At 40.1% G+C, this 16,172-nt stretch overlaps 1 protein-coding gene across 5 annotated transcripts in view; it reads right to left on the reverse strand.

The window, feature by feature from the left end:
* LOC139762708 (thyrotroph embryonic factor-like) overlaps nucleotides 1-16,172 on the reverse strand; it is a 258,351-nt gene extending 242,179 nt beyond the window's left edge. For 3 of the 5 annotated variants that reach the window (XM_071687712.1, XM_071687708.1, XM_071687707.1), the window contains exon 1: nucleotides 11,043-11,217. In XM_071687712.1, the coding sequence (XP_071543813.1) occupies nucleotides 11,043-11,160 (118 nt within the window). In that variant the 5' untranslated portion in view covers nucleotides 11,161-11,217. Of the gene's footprint in view, nucleotides 1-11,042; nucleotides 11,225-16,025 lie in introns of those variants that run through there. The other 2 variants (XM_071687711.1, XM_071687705.1) reach the window with 2 other exon arrangements.

Raw genomic sequence — 16,172 nt, forward strand, 5'->3', positions numbered from 1 at the left:
ACAAAGACAGACAGACAGCTCTCGGTGCGTCAGTTTCCATTCTTACGTACAATGTCCCGGGTCTTTTCACGCCAGTACGATCCTTGAGAACGAAGGAGCGACACCTTAAGAACAAGAGTTCGATCCTTGAGTACGACGGTACGACCCTCGAGCACGACGGTACGACCCTAGAGCACACGATGGTACGACCCTCGAGCACACGATTGTACGACCCTCGGGCACACGATGGTACGCCCCTAGAGCACACGATGGTACGACCCTCGAGCACACGATTGTACGACCCTCGGGCACACGATTGTACGACCCTCGAGCACACGATGGTACGACCCTAGAAGCACACGATTGTACGACCCTCGAGCACACGATGGTACGACCCTAGAGCATGACGGCACGACCCTATATTGTGTTCAGAGAGGACAGCAGGACACAAGCAGGGTGGCAACACCCCACAACATACCAGTGCACGATCGCTACATAATGACAAGTCTCTGGATGTACGCACTCCCACTACGCTATACGGGGATGGAAAGCGTGCCCTAGCACCATACACACACACACCATGAACTCTTACTCAAACACCAACACAACATATATATATGGCCACCGCAATTCCACCTCGTCATATACGTAAATAAACCGGAAAATGAACTCTTGAAATATATCATAATCACCGAGGCTTCCATCTTCTTCCTTTATCAACAGCCCCATTCAAACCAACGCCATGTATCTTATCAAATGTGGGTGTCGCGGGAAATGTACACTACGAATGCAATGCGCCCAGAGTTTGGGATTTAAGTGCTCATTCCGCCCGACACAATGCGAACCCATCCCACGGGCTGAACCCAAAAAAGCCTCCCAAGCCATTCTTATATACACCGTCTCTTCTCATTCTCTCACGTTCTCCAGCGTGCACAAAAATTTAGGCAAATCTAAAGCTTTCGACAATTCGGGTCTTGCAAAAGAGGTAAGCTGTTAGGAATGTACGCCAAGAAAAAAAAAAAAAAAACAGTATTTCGCAATACTGGCAAACAAAAACTTCGGGAACTTATTACGTTGGAGAACAAAAACTTGGATAACTAACCATACTGGAGAACAAAAACTTAGCTCACAAAGGTAGTGTACAAAAACTCCGGGAATTCATCCTACTAGCAACAAAGCTTCGGTAACTCACAATACTGGCGAAAATAAAAACTGTACACATCACAATACCGGCAAACAAAAACTTCGGGAATTCACAACCCCGGCGAACAAAAACTTCTTGATGCCATACCACTGGCGAACAAAAACTTAGGTAATTCTGTACAAGACCAGGGAACAAAGACTTCGGGAGGTCACAACACTGGCGAACAAAAGGAATTTCCATTCACAATAACAGAGTAAGACTCTTAACAGCGAACCAAAATCCCGACTTCCCAGACCACACCGGACCACGCCAGCAACAGATGCGTACCGTAAATGCATACACCAGACCTCCATCGTTCTAAAACTTCGTTACGTAAACAGCGCCACACATATCGAAGCGGTCAAGTTACCAACTACTAGTAAGAACTGCGCCCCCCCCCCCCCCCCCAACCGACGCGGTGATTGCAGATGTACCCGAATGCAAGCCGGATTTAACAAAAGAAATTTGAAAAAGAAACATAGGGGATCTCTTTGGCCCGACTTTACGTAACTAGACCCCTCGCGTTTAAAATGGATTTTCGTATTAACGGATTGTTCGTACCTCAAGCAAACGTTCCGTATAAAGCGTAACTACATTGCGTAACAATGTTCACTATCTCTAAAAAACGAAAATAGAAATGACTTTCCTCAAAGTGGGAATACTCGTAACAAAACAGACTTTACGTAACAGCATATGCCAGGATCCAAGAATGACTTTACATAACGCTCTGCTCTCTTCTCAGCCAGACTTTGTTCGATCCTAACCAAGTCACGACGGACTTTACTTAACGATACTGCAAATTCGCGACGGACTTTACTTGACGATCCTACAAATTCAGGAAGGACTTAACGATACTATATGTTTATGACTGACTTTACTTAATAAAACTACATATTCACGACTGACTTTACTTAACGGTACTACACATTCATAACTAACTTTACTCAACGATACCACAAATTCATGACTGACTTTACTTAACGAAATTTGACGTACCAATAAACGCGCACGAAATGAAAACCTGACTTGATGCACGCATAAGACTGATTCACATCATTTAACAACGCCGAAGGGAAAGGTTACAACGACAAGCAGAGCTGAATAAATGGCCTCAATTAAAGGTTAACAGAAGTAAACTAAAATAAATGGCCAAAATCAAGGGTTGAAAGATATGCAGTGAATAAATGACAACTTATTCGACTTGCGAAAGTGATAAAACTGGCTGAACTAACCACTCAAAAACACAAGAGCCGAACAAATGACCAAAACTAATGGTTAACGACACAGAGCTAAACATGACCAAAACTAATGGTTAACGACACAGCTAAACATGACCAAAACTAATGGTTAACGACACAGCTAAACATGACCAAAACTAATGGTTAACGACACAGCTAAACTTGACCAAAACTAATGGTTAACGACACAGAGTTGAACAACTGACCAAAACTAATAGTTAACGACAGAAGAATAATTGACCAAAACTTATGGTTAACGACACAGAGCTGAACAAATGACCAAAACTAATGGTTAACGACACTGAGCTAAACATGACCAAAACTAATGGTTAACGACACAGAGCTGAACAAATTACCAAAACTAATGGTTAATGACACAAGAGCTGAAAAATTAACCAAAAACTAACGGTTAACGACAGCTGAACAACTGACCAAAACTAATAGATAACACGTAGATATTATCAAAAGGCCAAAATGAAGACACTGAAGATGTTAGGTCTTAAAACACATGAAATATTTGTCATTACAAAAATCCTGTCAAGAGCTGAAATCAAGGAACAATGACGGTAAAGACAAAATATTTCCAGGTTTTAATTCCCTAAAATTCCTTAACATAGCAAGAACAATTACATTTATAAACCAACTGCATGTATATATATATATATATATATATATATATATATATATATATATATATATATATATATTGCAAATGAACACGCACATTCACTGAAAAATAACATATATATATATATATATATATATATATATATATATATATATATATATATATATATATATATATATATTACAACACCGTTAGAAGACACATCCAAATACTGCAATTTCTTACGTCATCTAACCTTATCTGTCAGCCGTATGACACCTTCCCATCTCATTATAAATTATTATGAAACTTCCCTGCCTTACCGCCTGCTGCATGACACCTTTCTAACCCCAACGTATGCCGCATCGTGTATGTGATTTTGCATCAATTATTCTCGTCGGGTCAAACAAGTTTTTAAGTTGAGGGAATTTTCCACGAATACCTAATTCAGATGTCCCCAGACCCTAGCACGAATTAAATCATTATCTAAACACACACACACACACTTTCAAAATTCGAGTAGACTTACATGAAGTGGGTTCTCACTGAAGGACATAAAAATGTACGTATGTCTCGAGTCGATGGTAATCTTAGTATAAATTCCCCGAGTATTCTGGTGAAATCACAGCCTTTCACTGGTGTCGGTAAACCAACTCGAACTCCTAGTTCGCTTAATTACTCCTACAAGACACCTGCTCAAAATTACCGGGTATTCAAAATTATGGGATGAAATCGATATTACCCTTTTGACGAGTGCCCTGCGTCACATCAGTCCACTTCACGGCTTTCCTGTCATTAGTAATATAATCACGGTAATTTATGGACGTTAATTACACTTTCACAATAAGTTTCACATAATTTGGAGTAGGTTCAGCCCGTCTCGCAGGGCAGCTTGAGTGGATCTCGAAGGTCGAAGGTCAAAATTGGCCTCGGCCGCGGTGTTTACAGCCGCTACGATGTGGTGGCCACGTGTGACGTATGGAGGTGGCCATCTGAGCGATGGTTCCACGTGGTATATGGTCCATCACCGTTGCCACGTGGTCTCGGGTCACCGTTGGTCCCCTCCCCCCCTCTAAAGCAGTACCCAACCGTTGGGGGGTAAGATTTCCTAACGGTAGAACATGGGAGCGTACTCAAATCAATGTCGTTTTTTTTGCCTTGGCGACGCCTTCCTGATGGTCCAGGAGGCGTCGTGGGGAAACATACCAAAATGTCCCTCGGTCACTGTTTACATTCGATCCTAGTTTCTGGAGCACAGCCGCATCTCGATCAAGCCAGCGGTCAACTTGGCCTGGCTACCGCAAGGCGACCCAAGGGCTCCGCAGACACATATTCCTGCGGTTGTGTGTGGCGGGTCGTCCTCCTCCTCCTCAGCCTCTCTGCAACGTGGCGTCCGTCGACCGCCGGTCTCGTACCTAACTCCACGACGTATCCACCCAGTGCGTTGGCCCTACGCGTCTCCGAACCCAGCGTCGCGTCATTTCGTGAACAGGGGAGAGAGAGAGAGAGAGAGAGAGAGAGAGAGAGAGAGAGAGAGAGAGAGAGAGAGAGAGAGAGAGAGAGAGAGAGCTGCTGCGCTCCTGTACGGTGGAGGAGAATGCTGGCCGCCACCTTGTATAGCACACGACGTGTACGTTTCTCGCGGGACTCTGTTCAAAGTCAAGTGACTTCCACCCCTTCGGCAGGTTTCGAATTCAATGGGCGCTGTGATCCACCCCCCCCCCCCCCTCCTGACTGGTCCGGGCATTCTGACGTCACTTGAAAATCTTGGTTCACAACGGCGTATAACAAAAGACATTTTCAACAAGCACTTCCGTATATAAGGCCCTAAGCTCATTTCGCTGAGTGACACTGGGCTATCAAAACATACAGTATTTTCACGATTAATCAACACTGCTTTACGACAATTTCATATCAGTAGTAGCCCATGTAAGCTCGTTACATAGTAGTTCGTGGTAAACCGTGGCTGCAAGATATAATTAGAGAAGTTCATTCCGCAACTGCATCATCTTGCTGCATTATGATATCTTCGTAGAAGGGAACAAAAGAACGCCACGTCAGAGAAGCCTTCTTAAAAAAATTAAGTGAGGTCACCATTACTAATCTTGCTTGATGTGACTAACTTGCCAGAGGGTGTAGACTCTAGCATGAGTATGTGTGTAGATGATGCAAAGGTTATGAGAGAAGTGATATAAGGAAACAAGCTGCCAGAATCCCACGTTAAGGAAACTATCTGTCTACAGGCAAGTATCAGAAAACCTTTCAAGTACTGGGGTTAAGGAAATATCCAACAAACTGTTCATATCGTACATAAAAATCCGAAACATGAAAATGCTTCTCGAGTTTCTGTCATCACGAAGTACAAGGAGCTAATAAGCGAAGGTCTAGACACACAGTCTGTACCACAATTACATCTGACTTGAACACGGAAGGTCAGAAGTCTTAAATATGCCCACACAAAAAAGTTGATGTAGGAAAAGAACAAGGAGACATACCATGAAATCAAGCGAGCATCTTGCTAAAATGGACGTAAAGAAATACTGTGCTCTTAAATGTATATAAGAAGTTTAAAAAGGTGTGCGATAGTGGAGAAGTTCCAAGAGATGGGCCCCGACAAACGTAAAATTCCTCCTCGTACAGTAAAGGAGTTATTTTCTATTCACATAGATAACAATCTTTTAAAAGCTTCTTGTACTTCATTTCCCAGTCTGTACTCAATGTTTACTGGTCTTTCTAAGTTCTACGAATCACAAGAAATAATCTTTCAATTCTCGGGATGAATTACATACGAGGCAATAGTTACTGTATGCAGCAAGGATGGCGGCCATATTTCTAGTTCTATGTAAATGACTGAATCACGACAGCAATAATACGTTACGGAGATAATAATACTTCTCCCTTTTTTTTTGTATACATAAGAAACCAGCATCTTAACATCCACTCAAGATTTCCAGGAAGGCGGCAAAGCGGTTAACGTTTCACAATAAAAAAAAATATATATATATATATCGAAGTGCGAGAAGTGTCGTGAGATCCGCTTGGCAACCCAGCGATACCAAGGCCACCGCTTTCATCTAGTCCTTTTTCCATCGTAATTTCAACCCGCACCTCCATCACTCACCCAGTTCTTACCCCTGGACTTGCCATTACAGAATCCATAACCCCGCTCGTAATGCGTGGTAAATCGACAGAGCCCGAGATGCGTCACTGCGTAATAACAAGATGTACTAGTGTGCCACGTCGACGGACGATAAGCCGCCCCCAGACACACACACTCCCTGGCTCAAGCAGAGGGACGGTCACACAAGATTACAAAATTACGGCGGAATCGCACACACACACCTCTTTACATATCACCGTCAGGACACACGGGGTCTTAACTTACCTCCTCACTACGGCGACAGATCATGGTTCGGGCCGTGAGAGCCAGGTCTGTGCCTTCCATACGTCAAAACACACCTGCCTAACGATCAGCAAGCTACTACCAGACAGCGGCTCCAGCAGAGCGGGCCCCAGCTGCTGAGGACGGCTATAAATAGCAAGCACAGCCAACCAGCAGCGTTCCACGGGGTCCCGGCCATCGGGTGTGCCGACTTGCGTTTTGTTGCTCGCTCACACCACCACCAACCTCCGGAGAGGCACCACTGCTTCGTAAACACTACCTCCGGGTCCAGAGAGAAGGGTAATGCATGCAATTTTCACTGCAGTTCCGCTGCAAGTGTTGAGCTGGTGGATGACTTGACTCTTACGTCGACACAAGCACAGACCGGAGAATTACTGTCCACCAAGCAACCATAACGTTACGGCTTCCGCCGATCCAAACTTGCCTACCAAAGCCAGCCTTCGCTTGACGCTTGGCTTGACCAGAAAAAAAAGGGGTTTTGTGCAGTTGCAACCATGCAAGCACTCAATTTTGGACGTGCCTGCAGGCGCATACAGGCATTCTTTCCGCAAATTCTCTCCCTTCTCCTCTATAGTGGCAATACAAGCCTATTGTAAATACACTGGAATTAGACTTTTTCCACTCATTAACGTTTTACTTTACTCATTAACGTTTTACTTTAAATCTATTAGTTTACAATTATCAATTGTTAGGCCATTTTCATTTTCTGATTTCTATTACCTTCCTTTTTCATACGATCTTTTCTCTCCATTACATCAATGGCTTCTAGGCTATTAATACCTTCTTAATAACGTATCTTTCCAATCCATAATATTTTGACATTTTCAGATGACTATTTCTCCTACTCAGCAACTCCGTAACCGAGGACTCAAAGTTAATGATGAGGTATTTCACGAAGCTGTTAATGTCATTTTAATCTTTTTTTAAATGTTTTAACTATGAACTTTCATTTCCTTTAATTTCCTGGGGATTTTGCGATTCTTTTGTCGTTTCGCCCTATCAATTCTCCCTAGCGCGGCACTACTGCTATTCTTTTGCCTACTGCCAGACGGTAGAAAGTGGAGATGAAGTCCAATACTAACAGGGAGCAATCCAACTAACCACACGTCAAGTATTCGATGTAAGAAAAATGATCGCGAAAAGATTAGAAGATGTCGAGTGTCGTATATCTCTTTTGGAAGGCGACTGATAAAACAGGTACATATACAGGCTCGTTATCACTGACAACCACTATTTTCAAAATGATATCAACAGGAAAGCAGATAAATTAGTAATTACAGAGGAGAAACTACTTCAGAGATAGTCAGGGATAAGAGGAGAGAAATCACAGATAACGAATCTTCTACATCTCTAGAGAAAAATGTTAAATAAACGGACTGAGAATGCTTGCACTTCCAAATGGCCTTTTGACATTATCCACACAGACTGGAATCAATATCAATGACTAGACAGAACTAAACAGAGCTATTTCGCTAGATCGAAAAACGCACAGACATGCTCCAGATTTGCAAGATTTATGGTTCATGAAATTCAGCCTACCTTGCGATTGCATAGACACGATGTAGTAAAAAGAAAACTTTTGCTAAATAAGAACTTCTCTAAGTAAGGAGATTCCAGGCATTGAGCTAGCACCACAATCTATCACTAGAAACATCAAAGGAAGTAAACTATGTGGTAATTAAACATCAATTAAATTCATGAACCTTCCATATACTTCCCAAACCAACACACCTGCCCTTACCCCACCCAATCGCTTCCAGTACCTTAGTACGTGCATAATACAATCATTCACTTACCGTATCTAATAATAAGGAATACGTTACATCAGTCTGGCAACTCTACTAAATCAATAATAGGCAACAAAAACGGTACGCCGAAATATGGAAGCTAAGCTATCGAAACATGAAGACCAACGAATCAGGAAAAAATAAGGAAATGACCTTGAAAAGCCAAGTTATCGAAACATGAAGGGCAACATATCAAGAAAGGCAAGGAAATGACCTTGCACAGCTAGGCTATCCGGGAATGAAAGCAGTCGTGTTAGACAAGGAATACGGAGGGAAGGGCTAGGCTATCCGGACATGAAGGCGGCCATATTACGAAAGATTAGAGAGAAACTTTGCTAGGCTATATAAGCAGGAAGGCGGCCGTGTTCAGAAAATAATAATCATCATTGATATGATAATAACGGCGGCCACGTTAAAAAAAAAAGTAATAAAAAAAGGAACTGAGAAAACACGTCTGTGATAAAAAGATAGGAACATAACTGCACAACATAGTAGCTACGCATGGATAAAGCTGAAACACTTCAGGAAAAGTTGTTGTTGAGCAAAAAGAAGTACAGAAATAATATGTAAATATATGAAGGTGTAACAGCAATTCAGTAATTCAGATTTTTTATATAATTTGTAATTTTTCTATGCATGCATTGCATAACTACATGTTTCACAGAAACTATCCACATCAGGTGCATACAAATAACAAAGCTTTTAAATCCCCAACACCACCACACAAATTCCGTCTTCCTTGTGCTATGCTCGATATATATACATATATATATGTATATATATATATATATATATATATATATATATATATATATATATATATATTTATTCCAATAAACACGTTTGCTCCAACATATTCAAAAACATTCTCTACCGCACATAATGTACTTACCTATATTTGTACTGTACGAAGAGAGAGCTCTCTAAACTACTGGGACCCAACCTCAAAACTTTCGCCATCACACAACTTTTCAAACTTCTGTATGCTGTCAAGCATACACAAAGTCCTCAGTGTAATCCAGTCATGCCCAACTCGTACGCAACAATTGTGCATTACATCTTTCCCATATAGTCTCTTAATAAGCTTCATTTTATGGCTAGTCGTTGCTCCATCCTTGCATCTTTGGAACAACTAATTGTTCAGTGTTAACGTCAATAAATATGGTATAAAACTTAATGGCTATGATTAAGTAACCCCTTACTCTTCTCTCTTCCATTTAGCACAAAAGTAATGTTTTCTAACCTCTCGCTAAAACTCGGCTCTCGTAATTCCAGTACCACCTTTAGTATCCTCCTCTGAATTCCCTAGAAAATGTGGGACTCCTTTAGAATGTAAAGTTCCTTGACGTGACAACCTCCAAAGCTACAGCCTTGCCAAAGGTGACTTTTCACTCACGGTGTAACCTAATGTAGCAACGCATATCATTTTCAATTTCTATGATAGCTTCTCGGTGTTACCCAAGACCCTTCTACAGGCTCCAGCATCTCAATGCTGCGCTATTTCCAGTGGCAGGGTAGTGTAGCCTTCTTTGGAGACATAAGTTCTTTGACACCACTGTACTCTTAATGATACAGCTTAGCAATTGGTGAATCTTAACTTATACTTTGACTTTCGGCAGGCGGAGTCGTTACTCACACACACACACACACACACACACACACACACATATATATATATATATATATATATATATATATATATATATATATATATATATATATATATATTATCCTCAAACCCTTGGGTTGGACATAATCCCTGTGCCCTGTCCGGTGCACGAACCCGGGTCCATAATGTTTATGGGGTTTGCTGGGACAGCCACAGCATCAAGACACCGTTGTATGAATAATGATAATATACACTGGAAGCAGCAATAACAGTAATAATAAGTTAACTAAATGACCTACAAAACCTTATATAAATATAATATATATATATATATATATATATATATATATATATATATATATATATACAAACACAATGGCTATAAAAAGGTAGACAACATAATCCTTCGAGAAACACATGATGGCTTAGGGTAAGAGATGGCTGGCCAGTCAATATTCTAATTATCAATAACACTCATACAAGTTAGGCGTGTGTTTGCCATTACCTAATGGAATCACCATTAATTACCGGAACCTATCTTTAATCACCTATTTCTCCAGTACAAGGAGGGTGTTCCACAACTGTTGGAACACCAAATCTCGAATATTCTTGGCTGAAATGGACAAAATGCCGGAGAACGCGCAGGTAAATAATATTTCAAGACTTGCTTTACTAACATTCGGGAATTCTAAATGATGAACTGACTGACCATGTTAGGTTAACTAAGGTAAAATAGGGTAGGGTACGTTACACTAATGAAGCAAGACTGATGGTCCCTTGGCACTTTTTTTAATATTCAAAATACCATCAAACAAACTTTTCACAAATGTGTATTTATACATCATTAATAGTTATGTAGTTATGGTGATTTTTACACCTACGTCCATCAATTTAACCTTATACCTGTATGTCAGCTTTGTATTTATATAGTTTAATATAAAACATGAAGTACTGGCTCATATCTATCCTCAAGTGCTTTGCATTACAACGACAACGCCGTCTTCACAAACGTATATTCAAAGTATTTTCCCGGTAAATCTTTTTCCTTGCATGGTTTACCTGCCTATCAACCTGAAATACATTCAGCCCAACTGTCTCATCAAAGTCTCACATAACACATCATGTTTGATATACAGATACATATATTTCTGCAGTTTTCAAAAAAAAAAAAAAATCTGGCGGTCATTTAAATGTTTTCAAGAAACATTTCGGCCTATGCCTGGGATTAATTCTTACCTTCATATCCCTTCAGGTCCTTCCATCCTAAGTCGAACAGATCTGCCGTCTCCAATAGATCCTTTAAACTCATTCCTGCGTATAATGGGTTATCAATTATTTTGTCATGGCCACTCATTGTAAAATACGACCGCGAAAACACGCGCAGTACACTCGCTCAAGAAGACTCAGAACCAGACTAGTCAGGTTGCAAACTCGGATTAGTATCGGTGGGAGAAATCATATTTGGAAAGGAGTTGGTTCGTTTCAAGGGGAATCGAGTAGTAACTTAACGCTACCAAATACCTTACTGAACACCTTCTGATGCTCAGTTGTTTACTCTGTAGACCATTTGTTCGTCTATAGTTAGAGGCTCCACTTGGTGTATTTTTTAACTATTACTTTTCAATTTAAAATTTGCTTATGACAAGTAAGCTTCGCGCATGGTACTACTTACTTGATGAAAAGATAGATTATTTGCTAACATCTGGTCAACAAACAGCAGAAAAAGAGGAAAACCTTAAATAGCGAATGATTTACCCTGGCATCATCACCTACCTTACATAAGAACCTTAAGAATGTTATATAATGTTTAAGGGCATATTTTTCTGTAAACACTTTTACTACTGATCTCAACTCTGAAGGCACATTCTAGTGTCATATCTGAGAAGGCACCTCGGGGTACACCTTCTTGAAGAAATGCTTCCGATATAGGTTTTTCGTACGGCTGGCAACGGTACGCGGTTCAGTCCAGTCATGTAACACAGCGCTCCGGACGGACCCACCCTGACAGTAAATTTACTGCGGAATATACTTTCATGAGAGAGAAAAAAAAAAATATGTATGAATGAAGATGTAGGTGTATGATGAAAGACGTGTTGATTTCCTGAGAAAGGGAGAGGAAAATTGCCCACAGGATTCTTTCACTTCAAGGAGGATCAACGAAAATAAGTTATCTATCTCCCTACATATATATATATATATATATATATATATATATATATATATATATATATATATATATATATATATATATTCGAACGGCATCCATCTATACCGGATTCACGGTTACGTCAGTCGTGCATACACATACACACACACACGCACACACACACACATATATGCACGCACAGGAGTAATCAAAATAAAGACATCAAACCTTAAACCCAAATTAAGAATATGCAGCACTAGTCTGGTCACCCAACCTGAAGGTGGGGATATTGATCTTGCTAAGAGAGGGGGGATGGAGGGGGTCCAGCCAGAGGCGGGCAAGGAATATCGTAACAGAAGTCAGGGAGCTAACTTAAAGGTGGAAGCTACAACGGCCATGGAATAACTCACCTTGGGAGCACACAAAGATAGCAGGAACACATTATAACAATATGTAAATTACTCTATAAACGTGATGGGGTCATCACTGAGCTGCTCCTCACGATACGTTTGGAAACATTTTCACAATACTGAATTTTTAGATGCCTCGAGAATCAACGCAGACCAGATGAATATTTTAAAAGATTTTTTTTGTTACAAAGTAAAGTTTGAGATGGGTTAACACGAGGTCAGATGTCCCATCGCGTACTGCAAGAATTGGTAATTTACACACAAAGGAATGCAAACAAACAACACCGTATAAATAGTTTCTTTTAAGGTTCCTTGATATTGTAGGTCAGAGATTAACTATGAAAGCAAACAGGCAAACAAATTATGGAAGAATATGTTAACTATATTATCTGTGAGGGCACAAATATTGTCAGTCTTGGAGTCTACTTTATATGTATTCCTGGTGTTGCTTTATACTTTTCATTAGTAAATCATTCCATGATTTACCACATTTGAAACAGAACATTTTAAATCCATAAGAAGCTAAATAAATATTGTCGAAGTTGAAACTGCATTACATGCAGTGAATCACTTCCTAGTTTTCTTGTGTAAAATGAAATAAAGCCAAGCAGAATGAACTCGAATCTCATAGGATTTGTTTCTCAGTCCAGTAATCAATTTAGTAACTCACCACTGTATTCCTTCTGTCTCTGTAAACTATTCGAATAAAGTGACTTTAAACTGACAACAGTAAGGCGGGGACGCATAAATCAATTGTTAAGTACGGAGGATGAATTTCTTACCCCTAAACACGAATGTCCTGCCTATGGAGCCTGAACTATTTTTTTTTTTTCGCCCTCCCTACTCTGCTTCTATGAAATGCTTACTTGGCTCTCCATTAAACTGGAGTTTCCTTAGTTCAACCCGCCAACAAACAAGGGTTCAATCATCTCACCTGTCAAAGTAACTTGATGTATAATTTTCTTCGCAAAGACAGACAGAAATATCTCTTGTACGTTCTGTGATCAATACCAGGGATGGAAAGTATGAATTAGAAATAATTATGAGGTGTTACAGAGTCCAGACTATATGGGAAAATATGTAAGAATGATTGATAGGATGAGTTCAATGCAAATAATCAAAAGTGAGAAGAAGGGTCATAAATGAACAAGACTTAGATCATTCAAAAAGATCTTGACAAGTTAGCAAAATAGTCAAGACACAATGCAAACGAAATATAACATTGCTGTAAAATAATCGGAAAGACGTTTTCTTGAATCAAGTAACTGATCTTGGAGTTCTTATGAGCAACAGTCTAAAGAAATCTCAACTCTGTATAGCCCAAAGAAATAGACCAATGGAAGACTAGGATTCATTAAGAAGAACATCAACTATAAAATTCCAGAAACTATCCCGACTCATTTGGATCTATTAGTACGACCATACACAGATAGGCTACAGAACTAATTTCAGCTCGACTACGATAAACTTGAATAAATACAAATAGGCTACAGAACTAATTTCGATTCTAAAAGGATAAATTTTAATAAATACAGATAAGCTACATAACTAATTTAAGCTCACTAGGATAAACTTGAATACAGATAGGCTACAAAACTAATTTCAACAATATTAGGATAAAATCAAATAATTACAGACAGGCTACAACGCTACTTTCAACTCTATTAGGATAATCTTGAATAAATAGAGATAGGCTACAGAACTAATTTTACTATTATAACCTTGAATAGATACAGATAGGCTGCGTAGAAATAATTTCAACCACATTAGGATCTTAAAAAATAGATAGGCTACAAAACTAATTTCAATTGTACTAGGATAAACTAGAATAGACTTGAATAAATATAAAGATAGACTACAGAACTAATTTCAACAATATCAAATAAATACAGACAGGCTACAAAGCTACTTTCAACTCTATTAGGATAATCTTGTATAAATAGTGATAGGCTACAAAACTAATTTTACTATGATAACCTTGAGTAAATACAGATAGGTTGCGTGAAAATAATTTCAACCATATTAGGATGAACGTAAAAAAATAGATAGGCTACAAAACTAATTTCATTTCTACTAGGATAACCTTGAATAAATAGATAGGCTACATAACTCATTTTACTATGATAACCTTAAATAAATACAGATGGGCTACGTAGAATTAATTTCAACTATATTAGGATAAACTAGAATAGACTTGAATGAATAAAAAAATAAACTACAGATCTAATTTCAACTCTAAGAGGCTATGAAAACTAAATTCTATTTTTCTTAGACTTAAACTTCGCACTGCCTTGCTACAAGTCAAAATTTTAGATAAATTCGACACTATAAAGGAAATGGTGCTTATACCTACTAGATGTAATACTAATGTTAGAAAGGATTTTTTTTTTCATATACATTATCTAATGGTAAAAATAGGTAATAGGTAATAAGTAAAAATATTGAAAAGATATATAAAGGACACCAGAACAGAATATACGAGGTTTATGTGCAAATTTATCACTGATGGCAAATAGTTATGACTAGGTTTTGCAAAATTCTGTTGTACGGAGAGACGTGACTCAGTGTACGGAGGGTCATGACAGTGTACGGAGGGTCATGACAGCGTACGGAGGGACGTGACTCAGTGTACGGAGGGTCATGACTCAGTGTACGGAGGGTCATGACTCAGTGTACGGAGGGACATGACTCAGTGTACGGAGGGTCATGACTCAGTGTACGGAGGGTCATGACTCAGTGTACGGAGGGACATGACTCAGTGCACGGAGGGACATGACTCAGTGTACGGAGGGACGTGACTCAGTGTACGGAGGGTCATGACTCAGTGTACGGGGGGTCATGACTCAATGTACGGAGGGACATGACTCAGTGTACAGAGGGTCGTGACTCAGTGTACGGAGGGTCATGACTCAATGTACGGAGGGTCATGACTCAGTGTACGGATGGTCGTGACTCAAGTGTAGAGCGTCGTGACAGTGTACGGAGGGTCATGACTCAATGTACGGAGGGTCACGACTCAGTGTACGGAGGGACGTGACTCAGTGTACGGAGGGTCATGACTCAGTGTACGGAGGGAAATGACTCAGTGTACAGAGGGTCGTGACTCAGTGTACGGAGGGTCATGACTCAATGTACGGAGGGACATGACTCAGTGTACGGAGGGTCGTGACTCAATGTACGGAGGGACATGACTCAGTGTACGGAGGGTCATGACATGACTCAGTGTACAGAGGGTCGTGACTCAATGTACGGAGGGTCATGACTCAATGTACGGAGAGACATGACAGTGTACGGAGGGTCGTGACTCAGCGTACGGAGGGACATGAGGAAGCAATTTGCCAACAACAAGTAAATGCCACAGACACTAAACTTCCAGAATCAATATGGCGGCAACCCAAGGATAAAAGAGGGGTTGATAATGATAAATATGTAGCCATTAATCATTATTAATGGCTACAATTTTGCTTTCTAAACCCCTGGGGATAAATATGGCCTGTCTACTACAATATCCAAGTATGATTTGGAGTATTAAACTCTCTAGAAGATCTCAGAGAAGGTAATAAGCGTAAGCTTTGTGTACACCAGTGAAAATGATGGAGGAGTCAACATAGAAGGAGGTAATACTCTCGTAAGCCATCAAGAAAGCGAGGAGAAAAACCTCACCTTGTAGCTGAAAGGAGAGCATCAATGTAGCACCTCACTGTCTTGTACGCTTGTAGACATCCGGCTGTATATTAGTCGTTCCCAGTTGTAGGAAATGGTGAAGACATTTTGACGATAACACTGAAATAATAAGACCAATCTTGACGG

Source organism: Panulirus ornatus, chromosome 44 (genome assembly GCF_036320965.1).
Source record: "Panulirus ornatus isolate Po-2019 chromosome 44, ASM3632096v1, whole genome shotgun sequence".
NCBI classification, from domain to species: domain Eukaryota; kingdom Metazoa; phylum Arthropoda; class Malacostraca; order Decapoda; family Palinuridae; genus Panulirus; species Panulirus ornatus.